Source organism: Oppia nitens, unplaced genomic scaffold, assembly GCF_028296485.1.
Source record: "Oppia nitens isolate AA-2021 unplaced genomic scaffold, nextdenovo-longstitch-racon4-pilon3 scaffold24_pilon_pilon_pilon, whole genome shotgun sequence".
NCBI classification, from domain to species: Eukaryota; Metazoa; Arthropoda; class Arachnida; order Sarcoptiformes; family Oppiidae; genus Oppia; species Oppia nitens.
Window position 1 is genome coordinate 413705 of NW_026533204.1, and position 18287 is coordinate 431991.

At 32.5% G+C, this 18287-nt stretch overlaps 3 protein-coding genes across 3 annotated transcripts; all 3 read right to left on the bottom strand.

The window, feature by feature from the left end:
* Positions 1 to 551: 551 nt before the first annotated feature.
* Positions 552 to 6422, bottom strand: LOC128954085 (cholesterol transporter ABCA5-like). The gene is made up of 14 exons (XM_054299652.1): positions 6382 to 6422; positions 6062 to 6266; positions 5841 to 5941; positions 5373 to 5780; positions 5162 to 5302; positions 3104 to 5107; positions 2746 to 3033; positions 2484 to 2618; positions 2248 to 2352; positions 1936 to 2169; positions 1468 to 1853; positions 1305 to 1380; positions 1161 to 1239; positions 552 to 1079 (listed from the first exon to the last, which is right to left on the bottom strand). Exons 4-14 carry the CDS (start codon positions 5694 to 5696, stop codon positions 607 to 609), a joined length of 4245 nt encoding a protein of 1414 aa, XP_054155627.1. The 5' UTR covers positions 5697 to 5780; positions 5841 to 5941; positions 6062 to 6266; positions 6382 to 6422; the 3' UTR covers positions 552 to 606.
* A 1004-nt stretch (positions 6423 to 7426) lies between these two features.
* On the bottom strand, positions 7427 to 9658 carry LOC128954029 (poly(A)-specific ribonuclease PARN-like). The gene is made up of 2 exons (XM_054299594.1): positions 8221 to 9658; positions 7427 to 8151 (listed from the first exon to the last, which is right to left on the bottom strand). The coding sequence occupies exons 1-2, from the start codon at positions 9485 to 9487 to the stop codon at positions 7427 to 7429; spliced, it is 1992 nt and encodes a 663-aa protein (XP_054155569.1). The 5' UTR covers positions 9488 to 9658.
* A 1133-nt stretch (positions 9659 to 10791) lies between these two features.
* Positions 10792 to 16740, bottom strand: LOC128954030 (uncharacterized). The gene is made up of 12 exons (XM_054299595.1): positions 16452 to 16740; positions 16281 to 16342; positions 15985 to 16172; positions 15676 to 15897; positions 14273 to 15611; positions 13659 to 13692; positions 12824 to 13136; positions 12596 to 12756; positions 12416 to 12523; positions 12228 to 12326; positions 11460 to 12155; positions 10792 to 11275 (listed from the first exon to the last, which is right to left on the bottom strand). The coding sequence occupies exons 1-12, from the start codon at positions 16566 to 16568 to the stop codon at positions 11213 to 11215; spliced, it is 3402 nt and encodes a 1133-aa protein (XP_054155570.1). The 5' UTR covers positions 16569 to 16740; the 3' UTR covers positions 10792 to 11212.
* Between the last annotated feature and the right edge of the window lie 1547 nt (positions 16741 to 18287).

Genomic DNA, 18287 nt, shown 5'->3' on the forward strand with positions numbered 1-18287 from the left:
CTAATTCTAAAAACGAAATTTTAATAACTCGACTCGTTTTCGAAATAATCGAATTTCAATATAAATTATAATATCAAATTACAATAATGTGATTTATATTGAAATTCGAATATTTCGAAAACTAGTCGACATATTAAAATTTCGTTTTTAGAATTAGTAATATATTTGAAAATATCATCTAATAAACATATAATATTCATAAATTACGTCATTTTTATTTTACACTATTTTATATAATAGGATTTATGACAAACTTAACAAATCATAAAAACAAAACTAGCAATTCAATTTTGATGATTCTTTTTTTATATTAAACTATTATTTATTGACTACAAATTTTGCCTGTCATAATAAATTTGTGAGTTGTAGTTTGACCTGTAGCATAGTGTCTTTCGTTGGTCCCGATATTTTGTATATCTGGTCATCCTAGTTTTGTGATTTCGTGTATATTAAGTCAGGTCGATATGATATTCTTAAATGTATTTTACAGAATTAAATTATCTTTTACCGTTCAAAAGTTATTCAAAAAATACGCCGCTCAAGATCGATTGACCGCCTTCTTATATATATATAATGAAAAATAATTGTCGACAAAATCTATTTGATCTAATCATTAATCTCCTGTTCTTTAGCGAAATCGATGAATATCTGTTCGATAGTCTTCTGACTAAAACTGTATTCTTCTATTGAAGACATGGATTGTCGCAGATTTTCGAGGAATGAAAATATTTTGGACAACGATTGGACCGATTGTTGTGGGATATCATAAATAAGACGATTATTGTACTCTTCTTTCAATGAAATATTAGTAAAAAATGATTCAATTGTTTGCTTAAGTTTTTGACCAAATGTGTGATCAGTTGTATTAGAAACCCATTTAATCTCTAATACATATCCGGCGCCGTATTTATTCTTTAAGTGTTGTACAGAACCGATACACCGGACGACACCCTTAATCATAATCGCCAGTCGTGTGCACAGAGCGTCCGCCTCTTCCATAGAATGAGTGGTCAGTACTGCCGATCGGTCGGTGTTTCGTTCAAAAGTCGATAGTATTGTACTCCAGAGGAATCGTTTGGCTGTAATATTGATTGATTGAACAAAAATTGTTTTTTGTTTTTAAGCACCAGTTTCTAAACGAAAATACTGTATATTCATACCTTTGGGATCCATTCCTGTGGACGGTTCATCCAATAAGACTAGTTTCGGTCGACCTAATAGTGACATTAGGTAACAGAGCTGTCAATACAAAAAAAAAATTAGTTTTACTCATAAAATATTTAAAATATTATTTTTATGATAACTTTTCGTTTAGTGCCGCCCGAGAGATGTTCAACTTTTTTATCGTAATGTTCACTGATCTTCATGTTTTCAATATAACTATTTAGAGTTTGATAATCAAAATAATTGAATCATAAAATTATTTAATTAATAAACTATTAATTTGTTGTGTATTACAAATCATACCTATCGCAGACTAGTTTGATTTTGTTGTTAGGTATGCCACGAATAGCTGCAATGAGATACATGTGCTCTCTGACGGTAATATCGGCCCATAGAGAGTCATGCTGTGGACAGTAACCGATTTGCTGAAACACGTGCTGATCGCTGGCCTTTACTATATTTCCAGCGATAAACACCTGACCCGATGTCGCCTGTTCTTCACAAATAATAATCTTCAAAGCGGTTGACTTACCGGCACCGTTTGGACCCAATAGGCCAAATATATTACCCGATTCGAGTAGTAAACTCATGTTTTGGACAGCCGTTTTGCAGATCTGCCGACACTTACAGCATTGGCACTCCCAGTACTTCTTATGTAATCCATTTAGTAAAACAATTGGTATCTTAGTCTAGAAAATCATTAATATTTTAGTGAAATTTTAATTTTGAATTAAATTATTCAAACAAACAAAAAAATTAATTTAAAAAAACCTGTTTTGTTTGAGATATACTATTATTATTAGTTAAATACTGATTAACTTCTAGCCGTTCCTGTTTGACATCATTGTCCTCTTTATCCGACGGTCGGACAGCCGGATCCTTTGTGCTGTCAGTCAGAGTACTACTGTCGCCACCAAATCCCAGAGCACTTTGAAAACTTTCGCCAGTTTTTAGTTTGTCAACAATTACTAACGCTATTGTGTAGACAATAATCGTAAAGATTAACTGTTTAAAGAAAAAAAAGTAATGTTAAAAAATGCAAAATACAATTAAAAAAATTAGTTATAATTAAAAAATATTTACTCCAATAAATGTTATATCAATGTTTTTGTCCCAATCAAAGTAGGACATACTGGCTGCCCGATCATTGTACCCATGGTGCTGTAAAAATACTATTGCTAGTTTTGTCTGTAAATGTTATATAAATAATTAAAAATAAATATACACTACTACTATACATATGTTACATAAGGTATTACAAAATTATTGACATAAATAAATGTTTATAAAATTATTATTAGTAGTAKTATTATTATTACCGATGCTAAGTATAATAGAAAACCAAACGGCACATAGAATGGCCAAATAAAACAAAAAATTTGGTGAAACACACGGGCCATATGGACGTCGTGTACTATACACACACCCATTATAAATACACAAAAATAAGTTGGCTKTTCATTCAAATATAAAAAATAATTAATTAATTAATATTAATAAAAAAAATTGTTTACAATAATAATACTATAATATTATTATAATATGTATTTGTGATTTAGAAATGTTATATTTAAAAACAACCATTATGGATATGAGAGGCATAAATGCACGCGCGAGATCGCGTTTGTCAAACATGTGTATCCAAACATAGCACGCGAGTAGCGATGCCGGCATAAACAATAGGATCATTATTATGAAACAGATTATCGCCTCCGAGTCCACCAAGAAGTTTACTTTCAGTACAAATGTTACCAAAATCAGTATACAAAACATCGTCAGACTGTAGATCAATAGATGGCCGACCAGTGTTGCCGTCCAGTAGTGTGAGATGCCGAGACCAAACACCCGTAACAGTGATTTAATTTTAAACTATAAAAAATTTGTTTTTTTAAGGATAATGTTTGTAAACTTATTATATAAATTGAAAGTTTAGATTTACCTCTCTGTCCTCTACCACATCCGCTGCCAATATGGGAGCGATATTCAGGAAGACTAGACCCAATAGTAGGATATATATGGTATGCGATGTGTTAAACAAATTGGATCCGCTATTGATTAAAGATAACGGATAGCTGTATGTATTTATTGACTGCATTTTTGTCGTCTTATTTGACGACATATAACTATAGTAGAGATTTGTCATAAGATTCTGTAATATTGGCAACGAGTGTATGTATGTATCGTTGTATAAAAAGTCCCATTTGATTGTCGATGCATTTTGAAATGCGGTAACATCTACAGCCATATATGTGTCGGTCATCGACGGTAGGCTAAAATTGGTCACAAATTTCGGTGTAATATCCAATCGATTGATTAGAGATATAAAGGTGGTGTTGTCCATACTGTGGCCCGTATTGTTGAGCACTGCGAGTCGTTTATCTGATCCATATATTGTGGGCTTCAGTAGTAGTGGTTTTAGCTCATCGTCCGATGCAAAATAACGGGAAACAAAATAGCCGATCATTATTATAAATAATGGTGAGAGGATAGTGGAAGCAGCGGTTACAGGATTTCGGATGATTTTCATGACACGAATCTTAAGGTAAGCAATGAATGTCTGGAAAAAGTTTGGACTCAAATCTTTTACATCAATCATCTCGAGTGATGTCGGCTTTGTTGCTGTCGATACACCACTGGAACTGTTGTTTTGTTTATCTGTTGTGTTCGGTTTGGATTCCGAGTCTTCACCAATCTTGAGAAAAACTTCCTCCAGACTGGACATCGAAATACCAAAACTTTTGACAAAACCATCCGGTTGTGTGCTATTCTGTTCTAACGATTCGAACAATTTCGGGAACAATTGTGTCTCAGATGGTGGCAATAAGTAAAACATTTCGGAATCAGTTTGTCTTTCTAGCTGTGCTTTTGGTATGTTTTTATTTACAACCAATTGGTTTACGGAATCGACAGGTGTATCCTTTTTGATGTCGACAGTCAAATGATAGCCAATACCAAATCGCTTCTTCAGAAACAGCGACGAACCACAACATCTTAACTTTCCTTTTGCTATAATTGCTTTTCTATCGGCCAACAGATCCGCTTCATCCATAAAATGTGTGCTCAAAATGATAACCCGATTCTTCTTATATGACTGCAATATAGACCAAATTTGTCGCCGCGAGTACGGGTCGACACCACTGGACGGTTCGTCCAATATTATAATCTTCGGATCGGCAATCAGTGCAATGGCGACACAAAGTTTACGCTTTTGACCGCCGCTCAGATTGACGGACGCAATGTCGCGATTTTCATACAGTTGCAGATCGGTTAGTAATTTCTTTATTTCGCTATTCATTTTGCTTGTGTCTATGCCTTTGATTTGAGCAAAAAACTCCAAGTGCTCGATAGCTGTTAGATCATCAAACAGTATGTCCTGTTGTAGACAAACGCCAAACATTTTGCGCAAATTATACATATCAACCGAATCTGTTATATTGTGACCATAGATATAACCGGTTCCCGATGTCGGCTGTATGTTTCCCACCAACATATTGATTAGAGTCGACTTTCCGGCTCCGTTATGACCCAACAGACCAGTTATTTGCGATTCGTATACAGAAAATGATAGATCATTGACAGCTGCGACCGCTTTTTTGCCATTTCCGTAGACTTTTGTCAAATTCTTGATATTTATGACAGATTTTCCTAATAAGTCTTTCGAAATTTCTTCGACATTCGAATTGTGTTCGGCCGTAAACTCTTCATTTGATGGATTCTTTGTGTGTCCAGTGGTCGATGGAAACCAAAATGATTTCTTGAGAAAGAAACAAATCGATTGTTTTGGTCCAAACTCTCCTGGAATTACTTGATCCAAATAGATGGCTAAAAATGTATATAAAACTATGTCGACTAACAGCATCAGTAGGGCTGAGCCAAGAGAAAACACTGGATCATCAAACAAATTCCCGAAAACACTGTCCGATGAACTATCTATACGTAGCATCTATTGGTAATATACCATTGATGTTATATTTGTTGCTAAAAAATAATAACATACCGCTTGGACGCCCAGTGTAAAGGCAACGGGAGATATCAGTGCCAACAGATACTGTACTACTGGACTAACCTTAATATAGATCAACAATATGTATACTCCTCCGGCGAGTAGTGTGAATATCGATGAAAATGAAGCGGCAGTCTATGTATTGTATAAATGTTTTATTAATAAGACATTTGACTACTACTCCCTTTCCTATCATACTATATACCTCTTCTTTGTTGAAAAGTGGACTCCAAATGGCAGCCATAATGGTAAGAGTAGTACCAAACATGAACATCAGCAAAAATATGATAACAGGATTGATAGTTAGGGTGCCAGCAATATATAGTATTGCCGTTATTATGGCACTGAGGATACAAATAATTATCGATTGGACAGTTATCCAGCCGACCCAATAGACAGTCATTGTCAGTCCCATCATAAACATGGCTTCTTTAATCTTGCGCTGCTTTTCCACCACAAACATTACCGTTAATATAGAAACTAACGGCATAAACGTCATGCACAGGTAGCTCGGTATTAACATTTGCATTACTGATCCGCCGACAAACTTGGGTCGAGGATATACTAATAGATTGGCTTTAGGTATGACCGCATCCGACGTGTTTAGCAATAACTGAAAGCAATTAACAAATGTTTGTTGTTTTTTAATTGTAATCATTTCATCAGATCATACATTAATGATAGCCGAGTCCACTACTGTTTGAGCAAAACTGAAATCGCTGTCTAAGTAATTGTGTTGACACTCAAGTAGTTTAGAAATATTATGACAATTACCTACAAAAGAAAAATGTTTACCAAAATTTAACCACAAATTATCAACAATCATTATGGGTTGTACTACCCCACCCCAACCACCCACCCTCTCCCCTCCCAGTTATCCCATAAATACATTACCAACACTTCCAATAGTTTTCAAATGGTTGGGCAATGAGCTATAAGGCACTCGTATCGTATAACTTATATTATTGGGTGATGAAGTGGTGGCGTTTGCATAAAAAATAATAGCCAAATAAATTGTATTACGGGTTGACCGAAATAAATACCGTTCCAACTCATCATTAGTATGAAAATGTGTCGATAAAACAATGTACTTATAGTCCTGAAAATTAACAGAAAAATAAATCAATCAATGTTTTACTGTAATTCTGTTATTATTAGTTTTATTAATATAACATTCAGTTATTTGTTAAAACAACAACAAAAAGTTTGCAAACTTTAAGAACAGTTTGTAATTTTGGGATCAACTGTTTTTCAAGTGTCTTGTTTTCGATAATCAAATACCAAACTTTATGCATCCATAAGAGCTGCCAATTGACGCCCGCAAGTTGTGGTCTGTCAATGGGCTCGTGTGTGGCACTATTAAATGAAGATTTAAGAGACACGATAGCAATCGTCATAATTAATGGGAAGAGTATCTCCTATTTTGTTGGAGGGCATAATAATCATCATCAACAACAACAATGAGAATAACAATAATTAATTGCAATATTATTTCAATAAATTAAAAAATGGACGGTTGTTTGGTCCAAAAGACAACTGATACCAACCATTGTTGTGCCATCGTTGCGAAGTTTAATCCATATGTTACGCTTGATTAGTGCCCGAAGTTGTTGCCACCAATTGGATTTGCGGTCAATCATTTCACCAATTAATATATATTGTATAATACTACCGGTAAATATATATCACAGATATATTAAAATATTAAATTTTAAAATACAATAAAAAATAATAGTAAAGTTTTCAGCACTTGAAGACAACAACAAAATAAATGCTATTTGAATAATTAATATTTGCGATCGTTATTTAATTAACCGTTAGTTAGTTTTAAAAATAGATAAATAATAAATGTTTTGTTTTTTAAAAAATTTAATTCAAATTAAAATCAATTCAAAATACTACCGTAATTTTGCGTGATAACAACAATAATAACTTTGAATTTAATTACACAATAGAAAAACATAGGATTACTGTACATCAAAATGTTGTCCCGCGTGTCCTATCCTAACCTAAACACAAATTTTAAACTAAACATAAAATATATACAAATAAGTTATAACGAGACAAGAATTTTGGACATAAAGCTGAGAACAGTCAAAATGTTGACTACCGTAAAGTGTTAACCAGTTTATGATAATATAAAATATCTTCGATTATGATTACGACCGCAATTACAAACAAGTGATACCAAACAAATTAATCAATTATAAAATATATTGTAATTAAATTTTATTTGAATTAAACAATAGTTTTTATTAATCAAACGTCCCATTCAATGGACTCATCAAACAATTTCTGCGAATTTGATGTCACTTTTTTACCATCATTTGACTTATGCTTCTTAGTCTTAGGAGTTGTCGTACTCTGTTTAGGTGATGTCCTACCCTTTGCCTCATCTTTGATTGTTTTTCTTTTATCTTCATTTACCAGAGAACTAGTTATTGTTTCCGATTGTTTACTTGTTTTGCGCACAAACTCATCATAAGTGATCACTTTGTAGACACTATTGGCCGATGTTTTCAACAATGATTTCTTGATTTTATCGACATTTTTCGGATCCTTTAGTGCACACAAAGCACTGGTATCACTGGTCCAACCGATCGATACGCCACCGAATGCCGAAAACAAATGAAATAATTCGTTAGTTCGCCACTCCTTCGGAAATGTCACGTAAAACACATGACTGCGATCGGGAACTAGTTCTTCGGCGCCCATATTATAGAAGTGGTAGTCGTGACTGTAGATCATATTGAGTTTGTTTTGGTAGTCTTGTAACAAAATCTGATCAAATCGTTCAATCTTGGGATCGACTAACGAACCCAAATAGCCAACCAAACCGACAAAACAGAGACCAGTTATGTAGGAATCATAACCGGCTTCGTGAAGAGTTTTCCCCTCACTATAGACACCGTTTTTCAAATGAACTAAACTCGATGTCATCTCAAACGGCGATGTCTTGAGGCGCTCATAAAGATCTCCTAAAGCTATAATAATAAGTAGAAAAAGTTAACAAAACAACTAACAAGAGTTCATCATTTTATCAATTAGTTTACCCGTATTATCAATTTTGTCTTTAAATGGACCAAATGATGAGATATGTTTCGTATCGTAAATAATGGGAAACAAAGAGTGAATCATCGCTTTGAATGTCTTATAATCGGTGGGCAATGGTTCGATGAATTGGTTGAATGTATGCATGAGATCCAACATCACATTGTGTCCGATCACCGGTTTCTGGTATTGTATAATCATTTGAATCACTTTCGTAAACCCAATGGCTTCAGTCAACGCTTCAGATTCTTTGCGCTCTTTTTCCAGTTTATCTATTTTGCTGACAGAGATATATCTATCCGAAGAGGTCGGCGATACCTGTATTGTCTTGATTTCAACTGAATCGCTAAACTCTTGGGCTTTGAGAGACTCATAGATCAGCCGACGTTTGAATGCATGACATGGACTCAAGTCGATAGTCTTGTGCGTGTCGTCAGCGATAAATTCTTGCACTTTGGACAACATTTCGGCTACAAACTTCTTGTCCTCATCGGTTACGGCCGATGTAGACATTGGCGACGAATTGACAGTTTTGTTCTGTTTTTTTGCCGCATCGAAGGACTCTTTACAAAGCTTGGCTTCGGCGTCGTTCAGGTAAGAGATGCCATCGATAATCAATTTGTTAAAATCAAAGCCATTGTTGGCCAAGAATTGCAGTGACGATGTCTGAACTGAGAAGACTCGGTCGCCCATAGCTTTGTTAATTGTCGGCGACTTTTGTGGAAATATATAGAAATTATACGAATGACAATCATATTGATAACCACCGGTATTAGTGTCGGCGCCATTTGTGGTGGTATTGGTCACAGATTTCTTGAAACACGTGAGTCCAAACTGAATCAGATTAAAGCCGGCAATACTTTGTCTCAGTTTGAAGTATCGCTCATCAATTGTGTCCAACAAATTAAGCGCTTTTGTGTCCATACGCCGCAAACCAGTCAACTCGGTGTCAATGGTCAGGAAGTCGGCGTCGGCTATGATAGCTTCGAGTTGACCGATAACTTGTAAAAAGTTATGTCGCGTGACGTCCATTGATGTCTTTCTCCAGTTAGTTGTGGTCTTTACAGATGATGATAATGGTATGGCATTAGTGACCGCTGCCGATGTGTTGGTGTTGTTGTTGTGATTATGACGACTGCGGCGGTTATTATCGTTGTTATGATTATTATTGTGATTACTATTAATAATATTATGTTTGCGATCACATGTGTTATTATTGTCAGCAAAACGTTTATAATGACTGTATAGTAGTGTCAACAGTGAACCCATAGCTATCTATTATTATTATTATTAGTTATTAAAAACATATACAACAAAAATCAATTGATTAAAACATTTATAGCTGCAAAAAATGTTTGCATCATTTTTTTCACGGGTATTAATAATGACTGGTCGGCTATATTATCACTTCCCGATTGATTTTGTTGTTGTTGTTGAAGTCCCGGCTCTCTCTCTCTCTCTCTCTCTCTCTCTCTCTCTCTCTCTATAAGTGTTGTACTGTATTGTTATGTTTGTATTGCGCTTCTCTTATACTTTAATATAACGGTCACTAAAATAAATAAGTATTAAATAATATTATTTATACATTAAATACAGTACTAATAATAAAGTTAATAAAAAATAAATAAAAAGTTTTTTCTGTTTACAGTTTATTAATAGAGAGCATCACTTATGCAACTAATTATTATTTTGTTTGTTTTCTTTTTTAAAAAAAACTTTTAACTGTAAGTAATGTTTGTTTTAAAATACATTATGTAATATAAGTTATAACGTAATAATTTATAATATTTAAAATATAATAGTATTATATTAAATAAATAATAATATGATATTAGTTATACAGTAATATTGGTAATAAAATAATAATAAATGTTAATACAAATATTAATAACTAGTTATTAATATGTTTATCTATTACACTAATACACTAGAAATTTATAGACAAAATTATTAGACAATTTTAAATAATAATTTCTTATTATTATTTATTCAATTTATTATTTTATTTCAAAAAATGTCAATTTAATATTTAAATATTTATTTAAACTTCGTACTTATTTGAATAGTTATAATAATAATAATATAATATAAATCTAAATTATATCATACAAATAGGAAACTTAAACCAAAAAAATATATAATTACTGAGAATATGTATAAACTTTAAAGTTTTAAAATTATTATAGTAATATACGGTATAAATTTATACAAACAAAATAATAATTAACAATTATCAATATTATATAAATTAGTAAAAATAGCTATAGAATTTAGTTTAATCAATGTGTTTTACTAATCATCAGGTGCAATTAACAAAAATTTTGATGAAAAATAATAATAATTAATCCAATTATGTTTACAGTACAGTAAATAATTAATAATTACGGTAATTATACAATTATTACAGTAATATCATATATAAAATAATTCAATTTAATTTAAAGCTTTATTATGTTAAACGACTTTTTTCATTATTTTTAAAATAATTTTTACGATATATTAATGCAATAMAAATGGTTTAAATTATTGAAACATCAAATAACAACCAATAAATCAATTTATATTTTAAAAAACTAGTAAAACAATTATCAAAGCGAGTGAAATGTCTAACATATTGTCCTTCAAGTTGTTGTCATTAGCTAAGAGTTATCCCTCAAGGATAACATGCCGTACCCTTAATAACAACCCCTTATTTTATGACCAAATAAACATACTGTTGAATCAATCAATAATGAGTTCAATATTATTATTATTACAGTATTATAATTATCGAAAACCACATTCATTGACATTAATTTAATAAAATTCATAATTAAAAAACAATTAATAAATAATAATAAAAATTGATTGACATTACAAAATGTGTTTCAATAATTCAAACCAAATATATGCATATAAAAAATAGTCGCTTAATATTTCAAATAATAGTATTACAATTATATAATTTATAAATACGTAAAAAAATTATCCAAAAAAATCTATCCGACAATAAAATCAGTCTTTTGTTTGAAACCTTTTCTTGAGTTCACCGATCAGTTCTTCACGTCTGACAACAGTCTGTATGAAACATAAATTAAAAAACTTATTGTAAAAAAGTATTGTAATAATAATAACACATCAAATGAGGTCAACTAATATCAGACAAACAGATAATTATTATATATATTCATAAAAGAAAACAACAAACAAAAACCCCATAATTATAGTAAATAAACAAAAATTAGACCAAAAGTTCACTCACCTCTTCTCTTGTCTTAATATCTCTCATCTTAACGATACCGTCTTTGAGTTCACTTTCACCAAAAGTAACGGCAACAGCAATACCTTTTTGTTCGGCGTATTGGAACTGACTCAACGGATTTCCTTTGTTCTTCATTAGATGCTCGGCCCGTATGTCTGAGTCCCAGAGTTCGACCAATATCTTCATTCGTTCTTCGGTCATATTCTTTCCCATCGATATTACCATCACTTGTGTCGGATAGGCATTCTCGTCGATCATCTTTTTCTCGATGATGGCCAGTATCCTTTCGATGCCGATACTGACGCCAACACAGGGAACTTTAAACTTTTTCGAATCGGCCAATAGACCGACCAGTGTGTCGTAACGGCCACCGGCGGCAATACTGCCGCATTCGTACTGTTCTTCGGTTAGCACTGTCTCGTATATTACGCCTGTATAGTAGTCAAGACCGCGTGCAAGACTCAAATCAAATCTGACCACTTCTGTCAGCTTAAATAGATCGCAATAACGGAACAACAGTTTCAATGATTCCAATCCCTTCTTGGCTTTTGGATTAGCGCCCAACTCTTCGCCCAGTAATCTGTCCATCAGTTCGATGGAGCCGTTCAACTGTACGTATTCGCCAATCTTGTCAGCAACCGATTCTGCCAAACCTTTTTCTCCGGTCATTTCTTTCTTAACCTCTTCCCAAGAAGCCTACCGTTAAAAAATTACGGAAATGAGTATATCTTTTTGTGTAATTTAATGTAAATTATGATAAAACAATACTTTATCGAGTTTATCGATTGCAGAACAAATTGTCTTGAATTTATCGGCGGGAACTCCGCACACCTCGAACAGACCTTCGAGTATTTCCCGATGATTGATCTGTTTATAACAAAAATAAAAAACATGACCCGATTAATACACCATTTAAATAACATTCATCAATGATAAAATCAATTATATGTTATTACTTTGATGAGGTAAGTACCGATTTGGAGGCCATTCAAGATTTCCGATACAACGCGCAAACACTCGACATCTGCCAGCATCTCATCGAAAGTACCGGCGATGTCAAAGTCCTAAACATATCAGACATTAAATTTAGTACCATATTTAGTGGCGATAATAATCAAGGAGATTAATCAACTAACACACTGATAAAACTCCCGAAAGCGCCCTTTGGTCACGGATGGATTGTCCCGTCGGTAAACCTTTGATATCTGGTACCTCTTCATCGACAGTATCTTGTTTTGGGCCAAATATCGGGCAAACGGTACGGTCAGATCGTATCGAAGAGCCAACAGTTCTCCACCTAAACAAACAAACAAAAAGTTAGAAATTGATGTCCAAATGTTTGCGTAATCATCGGTAGCCCATACCCTGATCAGCCAAATCGTAGATCAGTTTCGAGTCTTCACCATATTTGCCGGTCAGCGTCTCCTTCAGTTCGCAAACTGGTGTATCAATTTGTTGGCCGCCGTGGCGTTTGAAGCACTCGTTGATAATACCGAACACCTTCTCTCGTACGGCCAACTGATGTGGTTCGTAGTCTCGCATCCCTTTGGCCGTCTTCAGCGTAAACTTTGCCACATTGTTAGCGGTGGTCATCTTCAGCAGTGTATCGGCGGTTGCCTTAAGCATACAATTTACTATCACTTTGATTGTAGTTATGTAACCCTTATCTATCCAATCCTATTGTTGAAAAATCCCGTTTATGGATCAGTTTCGGCGATAAACCATATGATCCGTCAAATATTGAAAGCACTCTCACTATTGACTACACGTGTGTTTGCATTGGAAATGTTTGCCATTCATTGCATAATCAATAGTCAAACACAACAAAAGTTTGTATTGAATATTGAAAACTCAATGCTTTTACAAAATTAATAATTATAGGGAGCATTCACTTAATACGTCCAAATCAATTTAAACTGTACAGTGTATGGGTGTTAAATTATTCAATACGTATGTAGTAGACAAACCAGTTTAATATGTATAGTGTTTTATTTAAATTGAAATAATCTGGACAATAATCTATAAATATTAAATAAATATAAATAATAAAGTTAAATAAATTATTCAATTTTATTTATTGTAATATTTTAATTACAATAGACTACACTCAATTTTATGGATTATAATAAACAAAAAAATTTTGCTAATTTATTTTATTTGAATTTGGTCACCATTAGTGCCAATAATTTTTCACTATACAGTATACAACCTTTTCAGGAATCCCGGGACAACCCTATTTGTAATTGTGATCAATGAAATAATTAACTTAAGTTTTTTGTTTGTTTGTTTCAATGACCCATTTTTTACAAGTACTGTAATTACCTCACGTTATGAATATGTTTCAATTTTATTCAAATTAATAGAAAAAATRATCCAGTTAATTTGCTGAAAAAAATTTGCCTATTTTTTTATTTTTAAAAATCAATAAAATTATGGCAACATGTTTTTTTATTACCCTTATATAAACTTATATTTATAAGTTTTCTCTCTAAAAAAATGTTACATCATTTTAAATAATGCTATTTGTTTAGCACAAAAATATAATATATAAAAACATATTTATTAATTAAAAAAAATTATGAAGTATTTAAATAGTTTCAGTTAAAAAATTGCATTATATACTGTATATAATTATAATAATAATTTTTGTTAAAATTCAATGATTCTGTAGTAATAAATTAGTCATTATTTTTTTAAAAATATAATAAATACTAAAACAATTTTGTTTTTAATGTGATTACCAATCAAATATAGTTTTTTTTTATAATAACAACACCGATTACCATTAATATATATTATCACCGATTGATCACTGATTTAATTGGACATAATTTGCAGGAAAGAGGCCAACTTTATCGCGACACCGGCCCCTCCACCAGCCCTCGTCGATCATCTCAATATCGGTAATCAATTCTTCGGGATCAAAGCTAATCTCATCGAAATCTGCCGCTTCATAATCATATAGTGCAACAGCAGTCAATCCCTGTCCTCCTCCTCCTCCCGATGGCTGACTTGTGGTGGCTGTTTCGGTCACCTTATTATTATTATCACCAAAATCTTGAGCTTCAATTTCTTCATCATCATTATTGATGGCATCCCTATTGTATGTTTGTTGAACCGAAGACGGTTGTTGTTCGGCCGCCGATTGTCTTGATTCCCATTTGGTGTCGTCGTCTTCTGGTGGCGACTCAATTCTAGTCATCGAAGCTCTGGAATAGTCATCATTGGACTTGACTACGACGACCGGCACTATGGGATTATCCAATTTTGGAAACACAGATATACCGATTTTGTTAACCCTTGGACTGGTCAACGAATCTCTATTATTGGTCTCATGTCTCACTTGTCTTTCCTCCTCATCCTCTTCATCGTCATTGTCTTCAATATCACCCCTACTTTCCAATTCGATTTTCAATTTTATTTGTCTGTCCTCTTCGGCTTTCTTAGCGGCCGCACTCTCCTGTTTTTCTCTTTCCAATCTTCTAGTCCTTTCCTCGTCAGCCCTTCGTTTAACTTCCGATTCATCATTTTTAGCCATATTCTCAAACCTGGCTTTCAAACTGCTAGCACTTCCCTTAGAAACTGCCGGCCTATCAGTAGTAGTCGTCGTACCATTATTTTCAACTTCATTTGGACCCCAACTATGTGCCGATTTATCCACTCTATCGGACTCAACACCAAACTTTCCGCCAAATCCACGACTCGAATCCGTCTGTGACGAATGTTTCTCAGTTTTAGTCAACTCATCCCATCCGTGAGCCAACTTGTCTTTACGATCGGTTTGGACGCCGTATTTTCCGCCAAAACCTTTCGAGTAATCCGTCTGTGACTCGTGTTTCTCAACTATTTCTTTATGATCCCAACCCAGCGCTGATTTGTCCACCCGATCCTTTTGGACGCCAAATTTGCCGCCGAAGCCGACCGAATGATCCTTTTGCGATTCGTGCTGTTGAAGCTTCTCGTGATATTCCCAGCCAACCGCCGATTTGTCCACCCGATCACTTTGGACACCAAATTTGCCACCAAATCCGACCGAATGATCCTTTTGTGACTCGTGTTGCTGTAGTTTCTCGTGATATTCCCAACCAACAGCTGATTTGTCTACTCTGTCTGTCTGAACACCAAACTTGCCGCCAAAACCAACCGAGTGATCTGCCAATTGGTAAACAAATCAGTTGATTACCGTAACTTTTACCGTAAAGTCCAAAACACGTACCCAATTGTGACTCATGTTTCTCAGATTTTTCGTGATAATCCCAACCGACTGCCGATTTATCGATACGATCTTTCTGGACACCAAATTTACCGCCGAAGCCAACTGAATGATCTTTTTGTGACTCGTGCTGCTGAAGTTTCTCCTTGTAATCCCATCCGACCGCCGACTTGTCCACCCGATCCTTCTGAACACCAAATTTACCACCAAATCCAGAAGAATGGTCTGATTTTTTTCATTACAACAAAAAAACCAAAATCTCTTACATTAGTGGACACAAAAATAATTGAAAAAATATTTAGATGTCTATACCTTTTTGTGAGGCGTGTGCCGCAAGTTTTTCATGATAGTCAAAGCCGACGGCAGACTTATCTACGCGATCTGTCTGTACACCAAAAGCACCGCCGAAACCTTTCTTGATGTCCTTTTGCGACTCGTGTGCATAGTTTTCCCGTATCTTTGCGTCCTCTGTGGTAACCTCTTCGCGTAGTTCGCCAATACTAAGATATAAATTAGATATAGATTAGGTATAAGTAAAATGTAATTATCAATTGATTGGCAATCATTAGATGTCCAACAAAAAAGACTTGGATGTCGTCGTCACTCACTTGATAGCACCGGCCGTACGGCCCGAACCACCCCATCGTTGCTGTTGTTCGTCGACATCGTTCTTATGGACACAAAAAATATAAACGGAAAAAATATTATATAATAAATATAACAATAATACGCAAACAAAGAGCTGATCAACTGATAAGATAACAACAGAGTATTATTACCACAAAGTCGGGATCAGTTTCCCAATCGTCGTTGTCGTCATCTTTGGACGCCTGGCGACCACTTTTAAGTACTTGTGACTGAGGTCCAGATGATGCCAATGCTTTCCATGTGGCCATTGTCTATACGGGCGCGAGGTTGGGATCAGATGAGGTGATGATAATAAACTGAAATTTAAAAAAACAATACCACAAAAAAATCAGTGAAAATATTTTTTGATGACAACTATAATCACAACAACATTGAGTGTTGTGTTGTATTGACTGCAATGCCATACAAAACACGCCCTAATATACTGTAATTCAAATAAAAGTTGTTCACAAAGTTATTATGCAATCATTACTTTATTATAATAATAATACTGTAATAATAACTTTTTATTGATTAATTCAATATTAATTAATTATTATTTCAATATAATTTAATAATTTATTAATAACACAATTATCATTTAAAAAAAATTATTTATATTATAATTATTAGTGTCTTGATTTCCAACTAAAAAAATTATTTTGTCGGTTCAACGCTTATAACTGGGACTTAGTATGTCCACCGAAGTTGACCAGTGGACGCTATTTCCGAAATTTTATTATAACTATAAATAACTATTTGTTGGGTTAGAAACTATAAAAACTTATAAATAATTATTTCATTGATTTTGAAAAATATAAGCATTAAATTGTAAAATATTGCACAAATATATGTAAAAACAAAAAGTAATAGTTATATAAATTATATAAAATGTGTAAACTGTTAATCAACTCATATTACTTTTTTAACAATAGAAATAATTAGTTTATTTATATAAATCATTTTTGTAAATATGCTGAAACAAGTGAATTATATATCAGTTGAAATATTTATAAGAAAATAAATAACTATTTCAATAACTATTTGGCTTTTTTGGCAATTATATACAACTATTTAATACAGTTTAAATAACTATTTTAACAACTATTTGACTTTTTTTTAGCAACTATTATAACAACTATTTAATAGAGTATAAAAAATTATTAATCAATACACTAATGATTATATAGGATAATTGCATTAATAGTACTGTATTAATAAATTTTAATAAAGTGATTCATAGACTTACATAAGTGATTGTTAGAGTTATTAGTGTAATATATTTATTTTTGATACACTGTCCCGGTATAGGTTTTATATAATTGTTTTTTTTTGTATATGTTTTTAATATGACTTCCCGTATGGTTTGTCTGTATCTGATAAAATTGTTTTTTATTAAATTAAATATTCATAATATTATTATTTCAATATTTATTAGTTTTAATATTCTGTTAATTAATTAGTTTTCCATAAAGAATATTCTATTATTATTTTATTTATTTATGATTTTATTATGTATTAATATACAATATACTGTATAAATATTATTAGATATAATATTGTTAATAATATGATGTGTAACATATATTTTTGAACATTTATACTGTATTTGTAAAAACGTTATTGAATTATTAAATTATACAGTATAATTATTATAAACTAAAATAGGTTTTAATTAGAGCAAAATCAATTATTCAATAAAATTTATATTAAATTTTATTAATATACAGTATATAATGTAATCGAAATATTAAAAGTCACGAATTTATTATAATTTATATATATAATATAATATACAGTAATATAAATATTTTATAAATAAAATAAAAATTTGTTTCTCATGTAATGTATTATACAGTAATATATTGATATTAATACAATATAATATACAATATTAAATGTTTTATTTTAGTTCACACAATAAAATAATAAATATTAATAACAATTTAATGATTTTTTAAAAAGTATTTCTATTAGTTATAAATTAT

Coding starts and splice junctions, on each gene's coding strand:
- LOC128954030 (XM_054299595.1), bottom strand. CDS start 16,568: ATGGCCACATGGAAAGCATTGGCATCATCTGGACCTCAGTCACAAGTA. Junction 13,137..13,658: donor TCCTGAAAAGGTTGTATACT/GTATAGTGAAAA, acceptor TTTCAACAATAG/GATTGGATAGATAAGGGTTA. Junction 12,524..12,595: donor TTCGGGAGTTTTATCAGTGT/GTTAGTTGATTA, acceptor TGATATGTTTAG/GACTTTGACATCGCCGGTAC.
- LOC128954085 (XM_054299652.1), bottom strand. CDS start 5,696: ATGCAAATGTTAATACCGAGCTACCTGTGCATGACGTTTATGCCGTTA. Junction 2,353..2,483: donor TTCTATTATACTTAGCATCG/GTAATAATAATA, acceptor TAACATTTACAG/ACAAAACTAGCAATAGTATT. Junction 2,170..2,247: donor TTGATATAACATTTATTGGA/GTAAATATTTTT, acceptor TTCTTTAAACAG/TTAATCTTTACGATTATTGT.
- LOC128954029 (XM_054299594.1), bottom strand. CDS start 9,487: ATGGGTTCACTGTTGACACTACTATACAGTCATTATAAACGTTTTGCT. Junction 8,152..8,220: donor AGACAAAATTGATAATACGG/GTAAACTAATTG, acceptor TTATTATTATAG/CTTTAGGAGATCTTTATGAG.